At 40.3% G+C, this 23,255-nt stretch overlaps 1 protein-coding gene across 3 annotated transcripts in view; it reads right to left on the bottom strand.

Annotated features, from left to right (window-relative positions):
- Positions 1-7,325: 7,325 nt before the first annotated feature.
- Positions 7,326-23,255, bottom strand: part of UBE2O (ubiquitin conjugating enzyme E2 O) — a 95,384-nt gene continuing 79,454 nt past the window's right edge. For all 3 annotated transcript variants that reach the window (XM_063458996.1, XM_063458993.1, XM_063458995.1), the window contains 6 exons: positions 23,065-23,154; positions 20,433-21,126; positions 17,346-17,482; positions 13,761-13,964; positions 12,486-12,543; positions 7,326-10,852 (listed from right to left, as the gene is read on the bottom strand). In XM_063458996.1, the coding sequence (XP_063315066.1) occupies positions 10,152-10,852; positions 12,486-12,543; positions 13,761-13,964; positions 17,346-17,482; positions 20,433-21,126; positions 23,065-23,154 (1,884 nt within the window). In that variant the 3' untranslated portion in view covers positions 7,326-10,151. The remainder of the gene's footprint in view (positions 10,853-12,485; positions 12,544-13,760; positions 13,965-17,345; positions 17,483-20,432; positions 21,127-23,064; positions 23,155-23,255) is intronic.

Here is a 23,255-nt window from a genome sequence, read left to right as displayed (position 1 = left end):
TGTGCAGCGGTGGACCAAATGTAGAAAACTAATGTAAAGAGCCCCATGATGTTTTGCCAACTAGGGACCTTCCATGTTCCCATCTTTCCCGGGTTGTATTTGTGAGTTTAGGTGTGTGTGTGAATGTAGGGGTGTATTTGTATATACTGTTGCTGTTTGAATGCAGTGTTGTGTTTGAATGTAGAGGTGTGTTTGTATGACATGTTGGGATATGAAAGCAAGTGCACATTTGTGTGTAGTGTTGGCATTTGAATGCAGGGTTTTGTATGCAGTGTTGTGGTTTGACTGCATGGTATATTTGTGTATACATTTGGCATTTAAATGCTGGGATGTATGGACATATACACACACTGCCACACATACATACTGACACGGATACATGTACACAGTCAGAACTGGGTAACCCTTAAGGTGCCTAGGCCGAAGGATAGTGCAGCCAGAGGAATGGGAGTGAGTGCGGCAACTATGGCATGTGTACGAGCTGTGCTGTGATGAGCCGCACAGGAATCTTAATCCGCATGTGTAAACAGTGACACACTTTCTGACACAGATACATAGTGACACACAGAGATACTTGCACATTCTAAAACAAATACACATACTGATGAAAACATGCTCAAGTCATAACTTACATATTATAGCCACCCCCTTCTTCCATACCTTTTTGGTGCAAGAGATTCCCTGGGGTGCAGGTCTGTTTTGCTGTTATTTTGACCCAGATTACTTGACTATGTTCTGCTCTCTTGCCCTTGTTTACCTGACCCAGCCTGTTTGCCTTCTGCCTGATTTAGTGGACCAGTTCCTGGCCTGTCTGACTTCTTGTTTTGTGTACCTATCCCTTGCTTGTGCTTCACATTGTCTCCTGGCATGTAGACTTTTTCTTAGTTAAATCCTGCTACTTCCTAGCTCATGCTTTACGTTAAACCTGGCCACTCTAAAGTCCTCAAACTGCATAATGTATACATTTTGGTCACTACGGCAGCACCATTCCTACAAGCAGCATGTTCTAGGTGTGCCCTAAATTTGCTTTTGTTTGGAATGTAAAGTTTGGAATCCAGACCAGATTTCTTTGGGTTGAGCACCCCACTGAGCCCCCAGCGTCAGATGCCCCTTTGGAAGTGGCCACAGGTCTAGATTTGAGGAGGTTTTGGATAGTAATGTCACTTTAATTATAACTTTCATAGAGCTAATATATGGTATGCATTGTGAGTATACTTCTAAGCACCATCACTTTAATTGTTAGTTTTAACACCATCTTTTAAATTCCCTTCTTAACATTAATTTGACATTATATACACTGCTCAAAAAATAAAGGGAACACTTAAACAACACAATGTAACTCCAAGTCAATCACACTTCTGTGAAATCAAACTGTCCACTTAGGAAGCAACACTGAGTGACAATCAATTTCACATGCTGTTGTGCAAATGGGATAGACAACAGGTGGAAATTATAGGCAATTAGCAAGACACCTCCAATAAAGGAGTGGTTCTGCAGGTGGTGACCACAGTCCACTTCTCAGTTCCTATGCTTCCTGGCTGATGTTTTGGTCACTTTTGAATGCTGGCGGTACTTTCACTCTAGTGGTAGCATGAGACGGAGTCTACAACCCACACAAGTGGCTCAGGTAGTGCAGCTCATCCAGGATGGCACATCAATGCGAGCTGTGGCAAGGTGGTTTGCTGTGCCTGTCAGCGTAGTGTCCAGAGCATGGAGGCACTACCAGGAGACAGGCCAATACATCAGGAGATGTGGAGGAGGACGTAGGAGGGAAACAACCCAGCAGGACCGCTACCTCCGCCTTTGTGCAAGGAGGAACAGGAGGAGCACTGCCAGTGCCCTGCAAAATGACCTCCAGCAGGCCACAAATGTGCATGTGTCTGGTATGAGGGCCCAACACTGTGCAGGACGTTTGGCATTTGCCAGAGAACACCAAGATTGGCAAATCCCCCACTTACATCAAAGTTGGATCAGCCTGTAGTGTGTTTTTCCACTTTAATTTTGAGTGTGACTCCATATCCAGACCTCCATGGATTGAAAAATTTGATTTCCATTTTTTTGTTTTTGTGTGATTTTGTTGTCAGCACATTCAACTATGTAAAGAACAAAGTATTTCAGAATAATATTTAATTCATTCAGATCTAGGATGTAATTTTTTTGTTTCCTTTTTTTTCTTGAGCAGTGTATATTCACAATGGTCTTACAACAGATTATATAAATACACTTCATGTAAAGAGCATATTTAGCACTATTTGATTTTCTCCCACGTCAGAATTAGTGTAGGACCCACCGATATTGGGGTACGATGACGCAGTAGTTGGCTTAACACGATTTGGCCATATGGTGTAACCGAATCCCTATTGTGTTTGCTGAGATAGATGATTTTAAGTAGCATTATAGAATTTAGAAATGTATAAAATACTTGGTTGCAGCATCAGTCTACTAGGCACCTCCAGTCGATGACACCATCGTGATTACTTTCTGTGCAGTTCTCTCCTCGACAAACTCAGGAACCATTTGTCTTCGTCTCTGGGTTCCACCTTTTCCAGAATCTCCAAAATCCCCACACAGATCAATCACATCAGTGGATTAGAATATTTGATAAAGTGATAGGCATCTGTCTATTTCATCCCATTAACAATGTCTGTATCCTGAGAAACCGCTTCTGCTTCCAACTAATAAAGGGAGGGTGACATCGCAACAGGGACAAAACCTAAAAGAAAGGTCATTCTACCTAGGGACGTTAGTAAGGCTATATTTTGTTCTAGAAGAGGTTATGTTTTCTTTTAGATGGCACAGCATAAAGTGGATAATCCAATTTCCAGGTACCGATTTGCTACAGCCAGCCAGAAAGAGGCATATTTGGATATTAAAGGGAAACTCCAGTGCCAGAAAAATGATCCGTTTTTCTGGCACTGGAGGGTCCCTCTCCCTCCCACCCACCAATCCCCGGTTACTGAAGGGGTGAAAACCCCTTCAGTGACTTACCTGGGACAGCGGCGATGTCCCTCGCCGCTGTCTCCGCCTCCGCGACGCTCCTCCTAGTGATTACGTCGGCCGGTGGGCGAGACTGATCTCGCTCACCGGCCGAGGAGACAATGCGCATGCGCGGAAATTCCGCGCATGCGCATTACGTCTCGCCATAGGAAAGCATTGAAAAATCATTTCAATGCTTTCCTATGGGGTTTTGAGCGACCTTGGAGGTCCTCACACAGCGTGAGGACGTCCAGCGACGCTCTAGCACAGGAAACCTGTGCTAGAACCCAGATAGTGACCTCTAGTGGCTGTCTAATAGACAGCCACTAGAGGTGGAGTTAACCCTGCAATGTAAATATTGCAGTTTATGAAAAACTGCAATAATTACACTTGCAGGGTTAAGGGTAGTGGGAGTTGGCACCCAGACCACTCCAATGAGCAGAAGTGGTCTGGGTGCCTGGAGTGTCCCTTTAAGATTGTGGAACATTTCGTTGTTAGGAACAGTATACAGAGTTGATTTGATTTGAGAAGAAAAGGCATCAACGGAAATTTACAGCTTCCTGCCTAAAGTAAAGTCTTCCAGTGATTTCACATTGAAAGAAATCCATTCTCAGCTACTTGGTAAGGCATATACTAAAAATGTCAAGTTACATATTTGCACCGACAGATGCAGGGGCAGAGGACTGTGGCATGGGCTCCCATCGAGCCACTAAATGGGCCCTCTCAGAATGCCAGGAAAGGAGGCTACAGTGATCCAAACATTTAAAAAAAAAAAAACTCATTCATGTCCCCACCCCTCTCCTTGTGCATATTACTTTTTAATGTAATGCAGCAAGGGTCACTTTAACCCCTTAAGGACACATGACATGTGTGACATGTCATGATTCCCTTTTATTCCAGAAGTTTGGTCCTTAAGGGGTTAAGGAGTACTATTTATCTCATATTCTATAGCAAACAATGCATACCATCCTCTATGCCCAACATCGGCATCCTGTGAAGCAGATGTCAGTGGGGAGGCCAGTGGGCGGGAGTTAAATTGTGTAGGTCACGGATGTGAATTATACCACTAGCACTGCCAAAGTGGGCAGAACCACCTTAAGAACAGACAGGTCATCCTGGTGTGAATGCACTATAGGCTGCCTGCCAATAAGCATGCAAGTCCACCGAGGGTAGATAATGCAGGGAGCAAGGTTTTAATACTTACTGCAAGATCCTAGTGCCCTAATGATGCATTTACGCTACTCTGTTTGGGTACAGTGCCCCACAGCAGGACTACAGGGAATAAAATTGGGACGGCAGGAAAGGATCCTAAAATTAGAGCTGTCCTGCCAATATCGCTAATCCAATGAGGCTTAGTGATGATGTGTCTGCAGTGAAACATAGTGGAATTACAACTCTGGCAGCATCATTAAATACCTCTAGCTGTGCGTCTATAGCTGTGCGTCAGTGCAAATCACTGACGTGATCATGGTGCTATAGTAGCCATTTAAGAAGGGATCAAAATTATTGGCCAACTTCTTCATACAATTGCATTGAATACAGTTGAAGTGTATATATAAGGATGCTGCAATCAATGAGATTTATTTGGATTTTGCTAAAAACTGATCTGGTTTCTCACAAAAGGTTACTGAACAATTTAACATTCTCAAGTTTAAACAAAGGTGCTGAGAGGAGTCCCACTGGTGTCTATTTTTGTTGATAATAATGATCTTCCAGTATGCATTGAAAGTCAGTGTTTGCAAATAATATAAAACCTGGTACAGTAATGCAGTATGAGCTGGTTATTGTATTGCTGCACAGGGATTTGGACATATTACAGGACTCTGCCGCCAAGTGACAGATTAATGTAGATAAATGCAAATGATGCATTCTGGAGTGAGGAATGCACAAGCAATATATATATACCAAGTTAGGCAAAACTTTTTATTCCAGGTAATTCAATCTGAAAGCCCCGTGTCAACGTAACACTGGATATTTCAAATGGCTCATCTATTGACTTCACTTCATCTGATTCCAACCGTTTTGTTAAAGCTAAAGATGAAAAGAAGAGGAAGAGGGGGGAAAAAAATTTTTCAATTCAAATAATGATAGTTGTGCTATTCCAGTGAAGAAGACCTAGGTCACTAATTACAACTCGAATGTTCCTGGAACCTTCAGGAATCAGTCCACCCAGATCAGTTTACTCTACTTCATTGATGGACCCAAATGCAAATTTCCTTTCATCAGCTATGATTTTAGGATTTCATCTGTTCAGACTTGACAGAGTTCTCAGTTGTGGGCTTTCTGAAGGTCCAAATGTCCACATTATCTGTTCTCTCCAAGATGAGAGAATTTATTGGCTTAATATAAGAAGCCTTCTCTCGTGGTCCTCCTTTTACACTTCTTTGCGCTAAGGTTGGTTCCTTTGAGTCAGTTAAAGGGGATCTTGTAAAATAATTTTTTAAAAATGTAATAAAAAATTATATATATTTGATATAACTATATTTGAAGGATTTTAGTTTGAATACCTAGCCAACCTGTATTGCTTTCTCTTCTTATTAAAATATTGCTAATTTTGTTGAACCCGATGAATGCCAACATTGGATCATTACAGTTCATTTGCCTTAATAAAGATTATTCACTCATTTTTAAATCTGGCCTTGAGCAGACATGGAACATACAAAAATGGCCCTTATTTGAAATGACTGAAGAGTTCAGTATAAGACTTAATTAGAATAGTAATTTTTACATATATTTAGGAGTTCTATTTTAATAATGATTGATCACATAGATCTGATTTTGTTGAGGGTTACAAATGCCTCGTTTTTTTGTTTTGTTTTTTTATACAAAGCTTTGCCATTAAGAGTCTGAAATTAAGCAAAAGATTCATGTACACATTTAGAAGTCATGGTCCCGGTGGGAAAGAGCTAAGTAAACATATTTTATAGTCACTTTGCCCAGGTACACCATATCAGTCCAAGGTTATGTGAACGGAATCCTTATCTTCAAAACCTAAAGCAAGATTTTAGTAAAAGTACTTGTACAGGTCAGCGAGTTAAATAGCAGAATAATTCAACTTGTATTACAACTCATTGAGAAGCAAAGGAAGGTCACAATCACATGTGCGTTCGTTGTTTTAGCACAGAGGCTGCTCAATGGATAGTCTGATTGGACTATCCCCCCGGAGGTGTGGGTAGGGTTGTATAAACAAAGTTAAAATACTTCTAAGAGGCAGATAATCGAGCAATTGAACTGCAGGGCTACAATATAGACACCAAAGCACTTCTCTAAGCTAAAATGGGTTTGGTGCTTAGAGTGCTCCTTTAAAAAGAGTCACTATAGGTGTCTAGACTACTTCTCAGTGAAGTAGTCTGGGGGCAGTGTCCCTGTTACCTTAACCCTGCAATGTAAAACATTGCAGTTTTAAAGAAACTGCAATGTTTCTATTGCAGTGCTAAGACTGCCTCTAGACATAGGCAACCTTCAGCACTCCAGATGTTTTGGACTACACCTCCCATGATGCTTTGCCAGCATTATGGGTGTAAGAGCATTATAAGGGATGTAGTCCACAACATTTGGAGTGCCGAAGGTTGCGTATCCCTGCTCTAGTGGCTATCTACCAGACATCCACTAGAGGCACTTTCTGCAGTTTCACAGAGTTTGACTCTGTGAAACCCTAGCAGTCCTCATGCTTTGCAAAAGGAACACTGTAATGGTTTTAGCTCATTGAAGGTTGCAGTGTCTGGAGTCCCATTCTTCTATTCAGCATTAAACCATTTTAATAATAAAATAATGTGTTAATGCTAAATGTGAGCCCCTAGCAGCCCAACTACCTGTGCTGCTTTAAGAAATGATGAAGCATTGGCCTGAGTAGCAATGGGTGGCTGTGATTGGTTGAGAGTATCAACCGCCCACATTCGGCTTGTCACAGTGCCCATTGCTGGTATGAATTGGTATGGCTAGAAGAAATTGTGAAGTCTGTGCCTTAGCCATACCTCTCGTAGCGCCTGACCTGTGGGCAGCCAGGGACCCTCATTCAATGTTAAAATGCTTTTAAATGGTTTAACACTGAATTTAGGGACAATGCCAGAGGACTCCGTTCACTATAACCAATTCAATGAGAGGAAATGTTATAGTGCCTACAGTGTCCCTTTAATCATAGCTGCATAATGACTTACAGCAATACCTTAAAATATACCCCTTCCTCCACTATTCCAAAGGGAGTAGCTGGGAAATATCAGGCACTTACTACACCTAATAAGGGGAAACTCAGGCAGGTAGGTGGGAGTGTTGGGAACAATTCATATACAACTAAATTCATAAAGGAAAATGGGTAATATTGCAGTTTAAGTGAATCACAAAATTCTCAGTCAGTCAGTAGAGGCATCTTTAATTAAACAATCCTGCAGTTTTTTTTCCAAACATTAAATTAGCATAAGAAAAAAAACCCTGTAAAAAATTAAATATCACAGCACTATACACACACGCACACATCAGAAAGCTCTGGCATTCAGCAGTTTACAGCATTTTGGTTCAAAACAGATCCGTTGCCAGCATTTAAATACTGTACATTTGCCAGATGCAAGGAATTAAGTCATTCATTTATTTTTAACCCCTTCTGCCCCAACACTAGCTTTACAGTTTATCAGCTTATTAATGAACTCCAGAGCAGCATGGAAAGCCTTCAAAGTAAGACCCGTAGGCTAGCCTTTTTTTTTTTACCCCCATGTTCTTTTAGAATCTAAAGACATTCATTGTGAATAGAATCCAACATGCCTAGGTGATCCAGGCTGCCTGGTGCAATCTTGGCACAGCTACCCAAAACATTGTCGTGGGCATGCTGCTAATTTTCATGCATTCGGCACGTGAGTAAGCAAAGACAACGCCATAAGGTCAAAAAAGGTATCCTACACCTTTTGCATTACTATTAGGCTTGTTAAGCAGTATACTGCAGGAGAGAAGGGATTAAAATCAGTTAAAACAAAAAAATTTGCAGCTTAGTTTGTACATGGTTTAAATAAGATCACGCAGCCTATATCTACTGGCCATCAACACTCATGCGCTCCTTTTTGCACCTTTTTAAATATTATTTATTTTGCATTATTTAAACCCTTAAATATTACATACACAGAGGATATTACCGCATTAAAGAGGGGCAGGGAGATGGCAATAATTGTCCCCCGGAATAAGTTTCACATTATTAGGAATGTGGGGAAGGGGGTTTGTAAACATGCCTAGATGTAAGGCAGTGTGTGGCGGAGTGCGGGAAAGGGTTACAGGGGTATACTTTGGCCATGTTTGGCGTTTGCGTGGCAGTGTGCTCCTTATCTTCACAAATAAACTACACATAGTTTGCTTAATGCAGCAATGATCAGCATTATTCTCAAAATGTTCAGTTCTGAAGATTCCATTGATAAAATATAAAGACGTCAGACCTGTTTAAAATGGTAAATACTTCAAGCACAAAGAGGGCACAACCACAACTGGGTACAACACTGGACCATGATACCATAAGCTTTTAACTAGTAGCTACTGAAGGCTTCACTTTACTGAATTTATGGAGAAGCATCTTCTGGTTATATACGCAAAAAAAATAAAAAAAATCCTTATTTAATATAATGGCACTAATCAAAAGATTAACAAAGCCATTTTTCCGTATTTATTTTTACTTTACTGTTCCCGTCAAAGTAGAACTACAAGTTCCCTTTTTTTATTTTAGACAGACTATCAAGGTTATTTTTTACATCAAAAAAAGGTGTGCACTTTTTTTTTTTTTTTTAGATATATGGTTTTTCAGCGTGTATATTTGGGCTATTGCACTTTATAAGGTGCTACCAATTATAATTTTATATGGAGATATTTTTAGAAAGAAAAAAAAAAGGATTTAAAAGTGCAATTTTTCACTTATTTTTGTATCAGTATTAGGATTATTTGATAAACTAGGAACTGACCGGCGAATTACATTTTATCCCAAAATGATTAAATATTATTGAATAGACGGGAAAAATAATTTTCCAATCCAGAAATTTGGCTTAAAATGTTAAACATATTGGTCCATTTATCACCGAGTAGTCAATCTTAAGTATATAATAAGATGGTCCTTTTTATATCTGTACAATATTTCATTATTTTCATAATGTAAAAAGTGTGTGGTGGCATCTATCAAACGTTTTTCTTTCCATTATTTAGCAAAACACAAAATTAAATGGTTTGCTGCACAAAAGATATGTCTTTAGTGATAAATTAGCTTTTAAAATGAGGTTAATGATAGTTTTATGAGGCACTATACTCCAAGTACTGTGCAATGGTAATTCCCACGCTCAATTTAATGAAATAGTGGTCAAAGATAATGTGTAAAAGTACCATACCCTTTAATGTAGGTTAAAGCATGACAAACCCCATTAGTCAAGGAACTATAGCTTCTAAAATACAACTAGACAACTCCAAATGTATTACACATTTGATGTAGAACTCCTTAGGGTTGGTCTCAATCTCGCTCATACTAAAGAGATCGGTAGGTCTGACTGTCCCATTAATTTCACCAAATATTTGTCAGCACCAGATATGTGTGCATGAACGTAATTACAGTCTAGGGTAGCCTTTGGCCAAAACATGCATATGGGTAGTATATATTCCATTGAGGAACGTTGATTGTTAATATATTAGAATAATAATGCCATTTTGTTTAATTTAATCATTTGGGTCCGGCCCAGAAATGTAATAGCCAACTCTAAGTCGCCATACCACCATTTCTCATCTACAGTTTTTTTTCCCCCTACATTTTTTAGGTACCCATATTGGGTTGTTTACAGACTTGGTGGATATATTTTTTTTATACCAAGTATCTTTTGCAACAGTGAAAATAAATAGCTTTTTAAGGAGAGAAAAGGATTGCGTTTTTTTTTTGTTAGACGGTCAGTGAACACTTCACCCCATAGCAGCAAATTTGTCTCCAGCATATGATGTCAGGAGCAACAAAACTAACACAGCAATATACAATGAAAGCGAAAAACTCAGATGTTTGAATTCAATTACAATCTTGTTTGGTCTTCGTGTTTACGAGTTGTTCTGTGTTTCATAACATTAAGATATTGCAGAGACCTATGGGACCACCTGGCAGTGGAAAGGGTTTGTGAATATTAGTGGTAAGTTGGGGAAGGAGGCAGCATGTGCATCTCCCTGCCTCTCTCTAGTTTTTACAATGGTAGTACTAGTCTGTCAACGCGGGACTCCGTGATACCAGCTTCCAGAAGTGAAGCCTTGTAGTGACTTAGAACACCTTGGATGCTTTTGATGAAGCCCTTTGACAGGGGAAACAGAGGAAAGCCGATGTCAGGGTAGCCTCTCTTATCAGGCAGGAAACTACGATAGCTCTTTCTGCGTTTCTTTGGTTTCACACTGGGCTGTGCTCCCCCAGTTGCACCCTTTGCCTCCTCAGCAGGACTGCTGCAAAGCAAAACTCCTTTGCCCATGTTCTCCAAGTCAGAGTATTGCTGGGTATCCCCAGGAGAAAGGGTGGAGGCTCCACAACCTGAATCATCCAAATCCTTTGAACTCAGTGGAGGTTCCGGAGTGCATTCTTGATCAGTGGGGCTGTAAGGAACGATACATGGGTGCTCCTGGCCATTAGGCAGCGCCTTTCTTCTCTCCACCACGGCATTTGTTTCTAGCCAGTTATCTATCCTGCGAGCTAGACGCCAGCCGCTAATCTGAAAGTGCTCCTTAATCTCTTGTTCGAAAACTTCAATAGGTCTGCGCAACAACTGTGTCATGGACTGGACAACTCTGATGAGCGACATTTCATTATAGCAGCGACTGTTCTCATACCCTTCTTGTAAGCCGCGGTCACTGTCGAAACCAGCCTCGTTGTAGTATGGCTCGTTCACTAAAATGAGACCTGTAAGAAGAGAAATTGGGGGGAGGGGGTTATGCATATATTTTTACTCTATCACTATGCACACACATCTAACTTATCTCTATCTATATAGGTAGATACATATACACACACACACACACACATTATATAATATGTAATACACACACTATGGACAAACCTAAATCTTTCCCATCAGACCAATTACCACAGGTGTATAAAATCAAGCACCTAACCATGCAGTCTGCATTTACAAACATTTCCGAAAATATGGGTCGTTCTAAAGAGCTCAGTGAATTCCTTATTGCCACCTTTGCATTAAGTCAGTTTGGGAAATTTCATCCCTGCTAGATATTTCTTACAGTCAACTGTAAGGGGTATTATTGGAAAGTGAAAGTGTTGAGGAACACCAGCAACATGAAAAGGAAGACCAAATAAAGTCACAGAGGGGGTGACTGAGTACTGAGGTGCATGGTGCGTAAAAGTCGCCAGCGCTCTTCTGATTCCGTAGCTGAAGAGTTCAAAACGTCCACTGGCATTAATAACACAAAAACTGTGCAGAAGAAGCTTCATGGAATGGGTTTCCATGGCCAAACAGCTGAACGCACGCCTTACATCAAGTACAATGTCAAGCGTCAGATCGAGTAGTGTAAAGCACAGCTCCACTGGACTCTGGAAAAGTAGAAATGAGTTCTGTGGAGTGATGAATCATGCTTCTCTGTTTCGCAGTCTGATGGGAGAGTCTGGGTTTGGTGGATGCCAGGCGAATATTGCTTGACTGCAATGTGCCAACTGTAAAGCTTGGTGGAGGACGGAAATGGCATGGGGCTGTTTTTCAGGGGTTCGGCTAGGCCGTACACTTCTGGGAAAAGGAAATCTTAATACTTTAGTATACAAATACATTTTCAACAATTCTAGGCTCCCAACTTCAAGGTAAGTTTGGGGAAGGCACTTTTCTATCCCAGCATGACTGTGACCCAGTGAGCAATGCAAGGTCCATAAAGACATGGCTGAATGAGTTTAGCGTGGAAGAACTTGACTGGCCCACACAAAGCCCTGATCTCTACCCCATTGAACACCTTTGGGATGAACTGTAACGGAGATTGCTAGTCAGGCCTTCTCGTCCAACATCAGTGTCTGACCTCACAAATGTTCTACTAGATGAATGGGCAAAACTTCCCACAGAAACACTACAAAATCTTGTAGAAAGCCTTCCCAGAAGAGTGGAAGGGGTTATAGTTGCAAAGACGGAATCAACTATATATTAATGTCTATGTATATAGAATGAAATGTCATGACATTACCTGTTGGTGTAGTAGTCAGGTGTCCAAATCCCTTTGTCGATATAGTGTACTATATATCTATTAAGCTCTACATACAGCTTAACTTTTATTCTGGTGCCCCTAAAGACGGACGTAGATGACAGACGGGAGTCCCATGCATAGATTGGTACCTGGGACTCCATGGTGTGAGCAGGGATTTAACCCTGCTCACAACAAATCTATAGGAAGTTCCATGTTGTCCTAATTGTGGAATGTCCTAATGATGGTAAGGGGTTAAATTTAGATGTAATATTACAATATTTTTCCAATTGTAAAAGCCCCTCTAAAAAAACAAAACAAAACCCCCCCACAAAAAACCGCAGACACCCACCCACCTTGTATAGAGATGAGCACTTGTAGCAGACTGGACTTGCTGGTCCATCTCTCTGTACCCTGCACAGATAAAGACAATGTTATGTTAAAGTAATTAAAAACACTGGGGTAACAAAGATCAAATGGTTATCATCTGTACATCATGTGAATAGGACAAAACCACATACAGAAATTCTATATTACAAAAGCAAAATCTAAACAACTATAACAAAAAACAAAAAAACCCAAAAAACACACACATTAAAAACACCCCTACAAAGAAATTATTTAAATACACACACTATATAGTATTGTACAAAAAAGTGAAGCAGATTTAGAATTCTTCTACTTTACCATTATTTGGGAAATCTATATACTATTCACATATGGATTCAATAGGAAAAACTAAAATACAATTCAATTTAAAGGGATACATACAAACTACATCTTAAAGAAGCAAAATATATGCAGTCTCTTTAATTGGGCAATGTAAAATGTGTTTCAAAGAAACAGAAATTTTTACATTTGTTTTTTAACTTTGAGGCACATCTGCCCGTTCAAATTCAGGACTATCGTACACAGTGCAAAAACAGGCTCAAGCGTGCACAGAAATCATCAATCTTTATTATCTCACAGAATGACTCCTGCAAAGAGAATGCCCTGGCACTGGCATTAAAAGCAAGTTGTGACAGATCACCCAGTCACTTAGCTCTTTTAGGTGGAGGTGGTGGATGGGAGCATCTTATTCAGCGGTCACGGAAACGTCAATACCCTGTAGGAGACCGGGCACAACCTGGAACTCTAAAATTGGATTGCAGAGTTTGTGCGATCCGGTAACATTTGTGAGGCTGTTCACGGTTCCATGACCACCAAACAGGGTGCTATTTTAAGGGGTTAACAGAGGAGGTTGTGAGGCTTTGAACAGTACCAACAACTTGAACGAGCTCCATGTACTATTGGAAAGCGCCCTTGTTGAAAGTGACCAGTACTTTCCACCAAATGTATGAATGCTATTTATTTTCTTCCAAAATACCTTTCCAAAATTCTTCTACAATCAAAAACACAGGGCAGTATGTTTTGTCCAAACTCTAGAATCAAGTGCTTATCTACGTAAAAATACATTCATAATTGTAGACTCCGATAGGTACCCGGAGCCTGGGTATAACACTTTAAAACAAATAAATACAACGATTGCTCCCCACTCATATAGTGTTCATATAAAAGTAGACTGTGTACAGACCACCACGTGGTAGGATACATGGATAAGTGGCTCTGATTACCAATACGATGGAGCTTACCTTTCCAATCCAGGTTCCGAGCAAGCTGACACACACCTTCCCATTGTCATACAGATTTGGGTTCAGCCTCCCACTGCACTGGGAAAGATAACGGAAAAGTGGTGGCACCGCAGGGTAGATATTGGGTAACTGAATGTCAAAGAGGAAAAGGCCATCTTCATAAGGTGTTCGATTGGGACCTTTGATTAATGCAGAGAAGAGGTCCTATTTGGAGGGGAAAAATAAATATACAAATTGGACTATTTTCTGTATTTGCTAATCTAATGTGATCTAATAGTGTAACACTGAATGCACACAGCATACTTTACACATGCAGACGCAGAATGTTTGAAATAAAATACATTCAATTGGAAACTGAGCAAATAAGTTATCAGTCAAAGAGAAAACTCTGACCAATAACTGAGGAGGGGTTACAGGGGTAGTGTAGGGCTTAACCCTGAATATATAATTTATCAAAAAGTAAAGGAAGTGAGGAAAGCTCCCCGTAAAAAACGGGGTCCTTAATCTCACAACCGCTACCCCCAATCTCAAAGCAGTTAAAACTAAAAATAACAAAAGCTTTAATAGAACACAAATTATATCAAACAAACACACCTAATGTATCACCCCAAAATGTGAGGATTAAAAAGCAAAAAATGATAAAAAGCGACTGCAACTATACATTGGCAAAACAGTGCGGCAGAGAACCTTATGGGGTACAAGCAGCAACAACAGTCACATAGATGCAATTAGTGTATGAAACATCTAAACAAAGTTGCAATAGTGAGGAAACGTAGTTGCTGACAAGACCTCCCACGGAACTGCAGCCTATTTGTAACTGTTTTATGCCAGGAGACAGAAAAAGAAAGGAGGATTCTCCTAATTCAAGCAGTCCCAGGGAAAGCCAGGGTCTGGGTTTCCCTATAGCAACTTCCGATAATCCTAAGGAGTATATGCTTTATATATTGCCAGTTATCAAAATCCCTGGTATATCTAGTGCAACCAAAGGAGAGTAAATCGAAAGGATAGCGAGATCAGAAAGTCCCTACCTGTTAAGAAGGGGGTGGGGTTCACAAGTGCCCGCCAGCCGAATATGCTTGATTGCAGCTGGCGGTATGCGCATGTCCGTATCTAGTTATTGGCGCATGCGCGAGGACTTTACTTTCGTAGATGTATATCTTCTTTAGCGGGCGCATGCGCCTGGACTTAGTCTCCGGGCAAGGCGATTATTCCACTAAAGGAGATGCGCATGTCCGTATCTAGATACCGGCGCATGCGCGGGGACTTAATGTTCGTAGATATATGTTTTCTTTTATGCGCATGCGCCTGGACTTCATCACCGAACGGGGCGATCAGTCCCCTAGAAGAGGCTGATCCTAGGGGCACTTGTGAACCCCACCCCCTTCTTAACAGGTAGGGACTTTTGGGTATTTAAGGGATGAAAGGAGAGGCTCAGTATGCACTACTTGCCCTTGAGAAAGGCGGTTAGACCGCCGAAACGCGCGTTGGGCAGCTTTGTTCATTGCTTTCTGAAATGATCCTGTAATTGGACAAACTTCTGTCGACTGCCTTGACAGCTTGTTGGATACTCCGCAGTCTGAGGTCTATACTAGAGGGACTACCACAATTCTGAGTTAGGAGCTGCTATGGCGATTGAGCCCTTCTTTTAGCTCTGTTTAGACTCAGCCCTTTTCATACTATTTTATTTCCTCTACTTCTGATCTCGCTATCCTTTCGATTTACTCTCCTTTGGTTGCACTAGATATACCAGGGATTTTGATAACTGGCAATATATAAAGCATATACTCCTTAGGATTATCGGAAGTCGCTATAGGGAAACCCAGACCCTGGCTTTCCCTGGGACTGCTTGAATTAGGAGAATCCTCCTTTCTTTTTCTGTCTCCTGGCATAAAACAGTTACAAATAGGCTGCAGTTCCGTGGGAGGTCTTGTCAGCAACTACGTTTCCTCACTATTGCAACTTTGTTTAGATGTTTCATACACTAATTGCATCTATGTGACTGTTGTTGCTGCTTGTACCCCATAAGGTTCTCTGCCGCACTGTTTTGCCAATGTATAGTTGCAGTCGCTTTTTATCATTTTTTGCTTTTTAATCCTCACATTTTGGGGTGATACATTAGGTGTGTTTGTTTGATATAATTTGTGTTCTATTAAAGCTTTTGTTATTTTTAGTTTTAACTGCTTTGAGATTGGGGGTAGCGGTTGTGAGATTAAGGACCCCGTTTTTTACGGGGAGCTTTCCTCACTTCCTTTCCTTTTTGTTCAATTGGAAACTGTTAAATGTAAACCGTTCCATTTTTCAGGAAGGATGCAGAGGTAGTATCTATGCCCTGATATCACTTTAATGATTTTTTTGGTACCCTTTAAGCTTCAAATAGTACATTTTTCCCTGAGTTGCTGGGCCCATTTATCAATAATGTATTCAAAAACAGATCATTAATCATATTAAAAGGAACACTATAGGGTCAGGAACACAAACTTGTATTCCTGACCCTAGTGTTAAAACCACCATCTAGTCCCCTGGCCTCACTAAATTTAGCAAAATCATACATTTATTCCAGTCTGCTTCTGCTGGATCTGCCCCTGACCTGCCTGCTTTGCTGACATCGGAAGTGGGGATCTGAGACAATCACAATGCTTTCACATTGGAATGGCTGAGACTGAAGGAGGCAGATCAGGGACAGAGCCAGTACAAGTCAAACACATCCCTGGCCAATCAGCATCTCCTTATAGAGTTGCATTGAATCAATGCATCTAGATGAGGAAAGTTCAGTTTCTCCATGCAGAGGGTGGAGACTCTGAATGCAGTGCTGCACCTTTAATATTAGCTGGAAAAAGGTGACAGTTTAGCAGAGGAATTTAAAATTACATAATCTAATGAAAGACGCAGGAAGGCGTCTTCATTTTTGATTATTTATTTTAAGTCGTAAAAAGAGCATAGCAATTTCTAGTCTGTACAATTACATAAGCTCCAAAAAATATCTGGAATGTTATTATGATACAAACTTCCATTCCTATTTTTTCATTCTTATATCAATGTTTAACAGCCATTGGTAAAAACACCCACTAAATGGGGAGCATATGCAGTAATGAACACACAAAAGATTGTCATAAAATTACAAAAAAGACAGACTTAATATATTTTTGATACAGAACACCCACTGTAGTTGGTAATTTAGGTGACAAATCAAGATCTAAAGTTATTTATGGAATATCTAATTACCAGAAATAGGGTTTTCGCAAACTGTTGTTACTAGAACGTATGTGGCATTGTTAAAGCTGTAATGCTCAGCTTGTGACAATTGTAGAGACTATTTTCAGACTCTGCTATGTCTTACTGCCAGGCAAAGTGTAATTAACATGATTTATAATGTGTTCAAGTGTTGACAAAGACCTTACGGTGAGGTTGAAACATTGTGTGCTCACTTTAATCCAATGAACACCACCATGCTTTGAATTGCTGGGTGCCCTGACATACTTGCTCTACGTGCTGACTGAATAAAGATATATATCCAGCGTCTTTCTAAAACTCTATATATCATCCTGGAAATCAGAAACAATTTCAGGGGGTCCTAATTGTATTTACCATCCTATCTTCAAATGTTTTCACCATGATTCCATCAGGAAGGGATGTGGCAAGGAGTGCCATCTCTTTGCGCACAGTGCTAAAGAACTTCTTGGCTTCAGCTGGCTGGAATTCCACCTTTTTGAATGCATGACTTTCTAGAAGGATAGAGTATTGGAGAAACTGTCACCTCTCTGGAAAATACACCATCAAAATAAACATTGGAAGACAACTATACCTTTCTGCACGGTTTTCTTTTTAACATTATTTTGGGATCTAACAAATTACATCACAATAAAGTTCAGATAAGGCAAAAATTGCCCACTAGGAAGAGATAGAAACTTGAATTTCTCCTTTTCCCTGCATGCCTTTTCTAGGATGTCCACCAGGTGCATAGGTTATTCAGATTGGAATTTAAGAGCCTTGGTTTAAACTCAGAGGATATATGTGTGCACACACACAGTGAAAATGTGTGCACAAGTGTAGTAAAATAAAACCTAGAATGATAACAGACAGGGTGCTACAATGGAGGTGCCCAGTTACATAGTTACATAGTTAGATAGCTGAAAAGAGACTTGCGTCCATCAAGTTCAGCCTTCCTCACACCTGTTTTTTGCTGTTGATCCAAAAGGCAAAAAAAACCAAAAAAAAACCAAAAAAAACCCAGTTTGAAGCACAATTTTGCAACAAGCTAGGACAAAAAATTCCTTCTTGACCCCAGAATGGCAGTCAGATTTATCCTTGAATCAAGCACATATTACCCTACATTGAAAGATTATATCCTTGAATATTCTGTCTTTGCAAGTATGCATCTAGTAGCTGTTTGAACATCTGTATGGACTCTGATAAAACCACTTCTTCAGGCAGAGAATTCCACATCCTGATTGTTCTTACAGTAAAAAAACCTTTCCTTTGCCTTAGACGAAATCTTTCTTCCAGTCTAAACGCATGGCCTCGTGTCCTATGTAAAGTCCGGTTTGTGAATAGATTTCCACACAATGGTTTGTATTGGCCCTGAATATATTTGTATAATGTTATCATATCCCCTCTCAGGCGATGTTTTTCTAAACTAAATGGGGTTAAATTTTGCAGTTGCATGGCAAAGAGGTGTGGATTTCTACATGAATGGACCACAAGAAGCACTCCGATGACTACTCCACCATATTGAGATTAAGTCATTTAGTGTTAACCCTTCAATGTATAATATTACCATTTAGTAGATATGGCAATGCTTACATTACAGGGTTTAACATGCCTTTTTGACAGCCACTAGTGGTGGTTGTACTGTGAGAATAGAACCAAACTATGTTCTTATAGCTAACCTCCATTTCGCTGGAGGAGCACAGCACTAGGTGCTTTTCAAACTCAATGCTCCTCTATGAGAAGCATTGGAAATGAAAAGAGAAGAGTTTGTGTGATGTTACAGGGTGCCTATTGATTGCCTGCAGGATCTGGACCCCAACAGCAGAGTATTGAATATTTGATAGAGTCCTATCCTCAACATCTGAGGAAATTGATTTAGAGGTAATTATTTCTGATGACTTGAAGGTAGGCAGATAATGTAATAGAGCAGCAGGAAATGCTAGTAGAATGTTTGGTTGTATAGGGAGAGGTATTAGGAGTAGAAAGAGGGAAGTGCTCATGCCATTGTACAGAACACTGGTGAGACCTCACTTGGAGTACTGTACGCAGTACTGGAGACCCTATCTTCAGAAGGATACTGATACTTTAGAGAGAGTTCAGAGAAGGGCTACTAAACTGGTTTAGGATAAAACTTACAAGGAAAGGTTAAAGGATCTTAACATGTATAGCTTGGAGGAGAGACCGGGGGGATCTGATAGAAACATTTAAATACATAAAGGGAATCAACACAGTAAAGGAGGAGACTATATTTAAAAGAAGAAAAACTACCACAAGAGGACATAGTCTTAAATTAGAGGGGAAAAGGTTTAAAAATAATATCAGGAAGTATTACTTTACTGAGAGGGTAGTGGATGCATGGAATAGCCTTCCAGCTGAAGTGGTAGGATGTTAAAACAGTAAAGGAGTTTAAGCATGCGTGGGATATGCATAAGGCTATCCTAACTATAAGATAAGGCCAGAGACTAATGAAAGTATTTAGAAAATTGGGCAGACTAGATGGGCCGAATGGTTCTTATCTGTCGTCACATTTTATGTTTCTATGCTGAATTTTAAGTAAAATAGTAAAGTAAACCCCCCCCTTTTTTATATTATTGAATTTGGGGTGAGGAACCTTAAACTAAATGCACAGGACACCAACAATAAAGATTTCGGAATACAGTTTTTTTTGTTTTGTTTTTTATGGTTATAGTTCTCCTTAACATAAAAAAAAAAATAAATGTGTCAGTTGGGAAACTTAAGAGTTAAATATATGAATCCGTAAATAGAATATTAGAAATCATGGAAATTTATAGTTCCCCTACAGTTAATTATTTTATAACAAACTTCTAATTACAACATTTTCATGTAGCAGGATATTAGAAAAAGTAAATGGAAGATGGCCAACTGGTACTGGTGGTGGTTTGGAGAGAATCATGAGATCTAATCCAATTATGCCTATATATTATAAATACAATAGCAGATTGCATGTGTGTGACACTTTGTTTATTCCTTAGTACAGTATACCAGGCAGACATAAGGCAAGCTAGTGTTGGTTTGCATGAAAGATGGAATCAATCATTCTATTTAAACAGCACACTGGTAACAGCCTCATAGGACATACACCATTCCTCCTAGTATAAGCTGTATGTAACTGATAACCACTCTGACAAGGCGCAGTCCTTGCAGGATAAGGCACACTTTTTTTTTCCTTTTTCTTTTTATTGACAGTTTACTTCTACGTACACACACACACACACACACACAAAATGAGTTTTTTTTGTTTGTTGTTTTTTAATGGGCGTTTCACACCCTCGTTGAACCTAGCATCAAGTATATATTTTTTTTACAACATGGTTCTTGCGATCTATATAATTTTACTAGGCTATTTAGTTGTGCTAAAATCTGACGTGACAGTGCCTGTTCAGGTTATTTGTCCTATGTGCTACTTGAACCATTACATTGTTCCCCCCCCAATCGCATGCTCACCTGGTGCAGAGTCTAACACAGAAAACACCTCTCCCTTGGCACTGGTGAAAATGACTCCTGGCTTCCCACCACTCTGCTGGCACAGTACAGGTGTATCACTTGGCCACTCCGACCGAACAGGTGTCTGTGCCTCGGCTTTATCTTCTTTATCTCCCTCAGCTGCCATCTCCATCTTCTCTTCTTCTACAATGGCAACATTGTCCAGGGTCTTCTTGAGATTATCCTGCAGTTTCTTGATGTCATCCAGGAACTTCTTCTCTCGGGTGAACTTTTCTGGTTCAGCAGTAGGAGACGTTGGGGATCCAGACAAAAGCTGCTCCACTGTCATATTCTTTAGGCTCTCCAAGATTTTCATAGCCTCCTTCAGCTCCTTAAAGCTTTTGATAATGACTTCTTTCTCGTTCATTTTTACAGTCAGCTCACGTATACGGAGGGCAGTGGCTACAGCTGATGCAGAGCTCTGCTCTGGTTCTTCTTCTTTAGTGTCTGGTGCTGCCTCTGCAGCTAGGCTCTGGCTTGGGGTTTCAGTTGCCTCATCTGTTAGTGTTCGACTATATTCATCCTCTGTCAACCCATTGTCCGTCTCCCAGCTATCACTATCATCCTCCCACTCATCAGAAGAGGCACCACTAGAGCTGCTGTCTACAGAATCATAGTAAGATTCCTCTAATTCAGACTCCACATTGTACAGGTGCTGGAAGCAAAACCAAAAACATTATGAGCACTTAAGTGGATCAAGATTGCTTTTTCAGACTGGAATCTGCAAAAATGCATGAACATTTACCATCACTGTAGCCAATCTCAATTTAGAAAACTAGACAGAACGAATCTAAAGGCTTGCCAGTGGACCATGCAGTAGAACCTCGGCAGTAGCCTTGTTAGGCCAAACTACAATCCAGCTAAGCGGGGTATTGGAATGTAGACAAGCAAATAAGAAGGTTGGAAAAGACGAACAAGGGAAGATGGGATTATGCCAAAAGGCAAAAGAAAGTGATAGAAATGTAGAGCAAATAGGTAGAGAGAAGCATGCTTCACTTATGGCAAGGTCTTTAAATGCATATTTATATATTGGTGGCCATTACCACTGACAAACGAGAGAGTGGGGCACAGACTATTCAAAAGCCCATCGAGATTGAAGAAATCTGCTAGTCAGCCATCAACCCTTATTTACTGTATAATAAATGCGACAACATACAGTCTGCATACCACCAAGACAAGCTGACAGACTTATAGGGGAGGGAGATCATACATATAGATAAGCATGGAAACTTAAAAGGAACAATCCAAGAACCACATCTACAGTTCGCTGTAGTGGTTATGGTGCCAGGAGTGCCCTGGTGCCCTTTCAGGGAGAATAGCGAAGACATTTACAAGCAGGCTGACAACTTACCTGGGGTCTGCCAGGCACAATCAACCTCTTCTGAAGCCATAAGCAAGGAGCTTCCATTAGGACCATTATGCCAAGCCATGCACTACTGAGCTTAGATCAATGCAGGGAGCTTCCAGAGGTACATGGCAGACCACAGGTAAACTGTCAATACGACTGCAAATGGTTTACTTACAGTGGGTATTAGCAGACTCTTGGCACCATAACCACTACAGCAGGCTGTAGTGATTTTAATGCTTAGAGTGCTCCTTAAAAATAAAAAAGTACAAGTTATTCACATTATTAACATAGCTTTTATTAACTTTTCTATCTAGTACAAAGCTATACACAGATTTTTGTTCTAACTTCCTAACCCTTGCCTGCCCTGTTTTGTTTCCCCATCAGTAAGGACTGCTATTAAAGAGACACTACAGGCAGCTAAACAAGTTAAGCTTAAATTAAAGCGAATAAGCTCAAAATACCTGTGATCAATTTATCTGTGTCAATTCTGTGTAGTTCTCCTGTTTCTGTCATCCAACCTCACTACCCAGTGTTAATCCCTCCCCTGCCAGTCCCGGTCAGCCAACCTCACCACCCAGTGTTAATCCCTCACCTGCTAGTCCCTGTTAATAAACCTCCCTAGAAAGAAAAAGGTAGACAGACAGACATAGGCAATTTGAGAGAGAGACACACACACACACACACAACACAAAGCTCTACAGGTATTTTGTCTCTTTATATTTATATATAATAAACATATGACAGGATATGATATCTAATGTGGTGAGGAAACGCTTGTGTGAGTTGTGGTTTGTAAGTTCTAGTGTCTGAATGCTGAGGACTCCGAGGAGGCTTGGGCAGGCATTATGGGCATGTGTTGTTCAGGCACACCCAGTAAGGCGTATTATTACTGATTCTCAGAGAATCACTAGAGCATGGCCATTGGTGGACAGTCTGGCTGAAATATAGGAAGCAGGAAGAAAGCAAAGGGGGAAATGACATGCTGTCAGAGGAGGAGCAGAAAATCTGATCAAAATAAAGATTAAAACAAAGGATTCTAAAAACATGCAAAACATGTAATATCAAAAATTGCAGAACAGTAACGTATGTGTTTGAGGAAAAAAGTGCAATTGTGGGATCGTGAAGAACTTGGGTCTCGTGGTGGATTATAATCTCTCCAGAAAACGTTGACAACATAAAATTGCAAACCACATGACCTAGTTTAGTGGTTGAACTGGATTCACAAGACAAGCCGTATATCATTACCTGTGGAAGAACAATTGACCGTGTATTATCTGGCCAGATTACTTCTACTTTGCTGCTGACGTCCACTTTAGCAACCTGTCCAATAGAGGGCTGCAAGACATAAGGGTTGAGTGAATTGATTCTTGTAGTAATCGGCAGATGATCCACATTAATAGAAAAGGACTTGTCTATGGATGGTTGAGCAGCATGTG

This window comes from Pelobates fuscus, chromosome 6, assembly GCF_036172605.1.
Source record: "Pelobates fuscus isolate aPelFus1 chromosome 6, aPelFus1.pri, whole genome shotgun sequence".
NCBI classification, from domain to species: Eukaryota; Metazoa; Chordata; class Amphibia; order Anura; family Pelobatidae; genus Pelobates; species Pelobates fuscus.
Note: the sequence above shows the minus strand (reverse complement) of the source record. Positions and strands in the feature narration are given on the sequence as shown.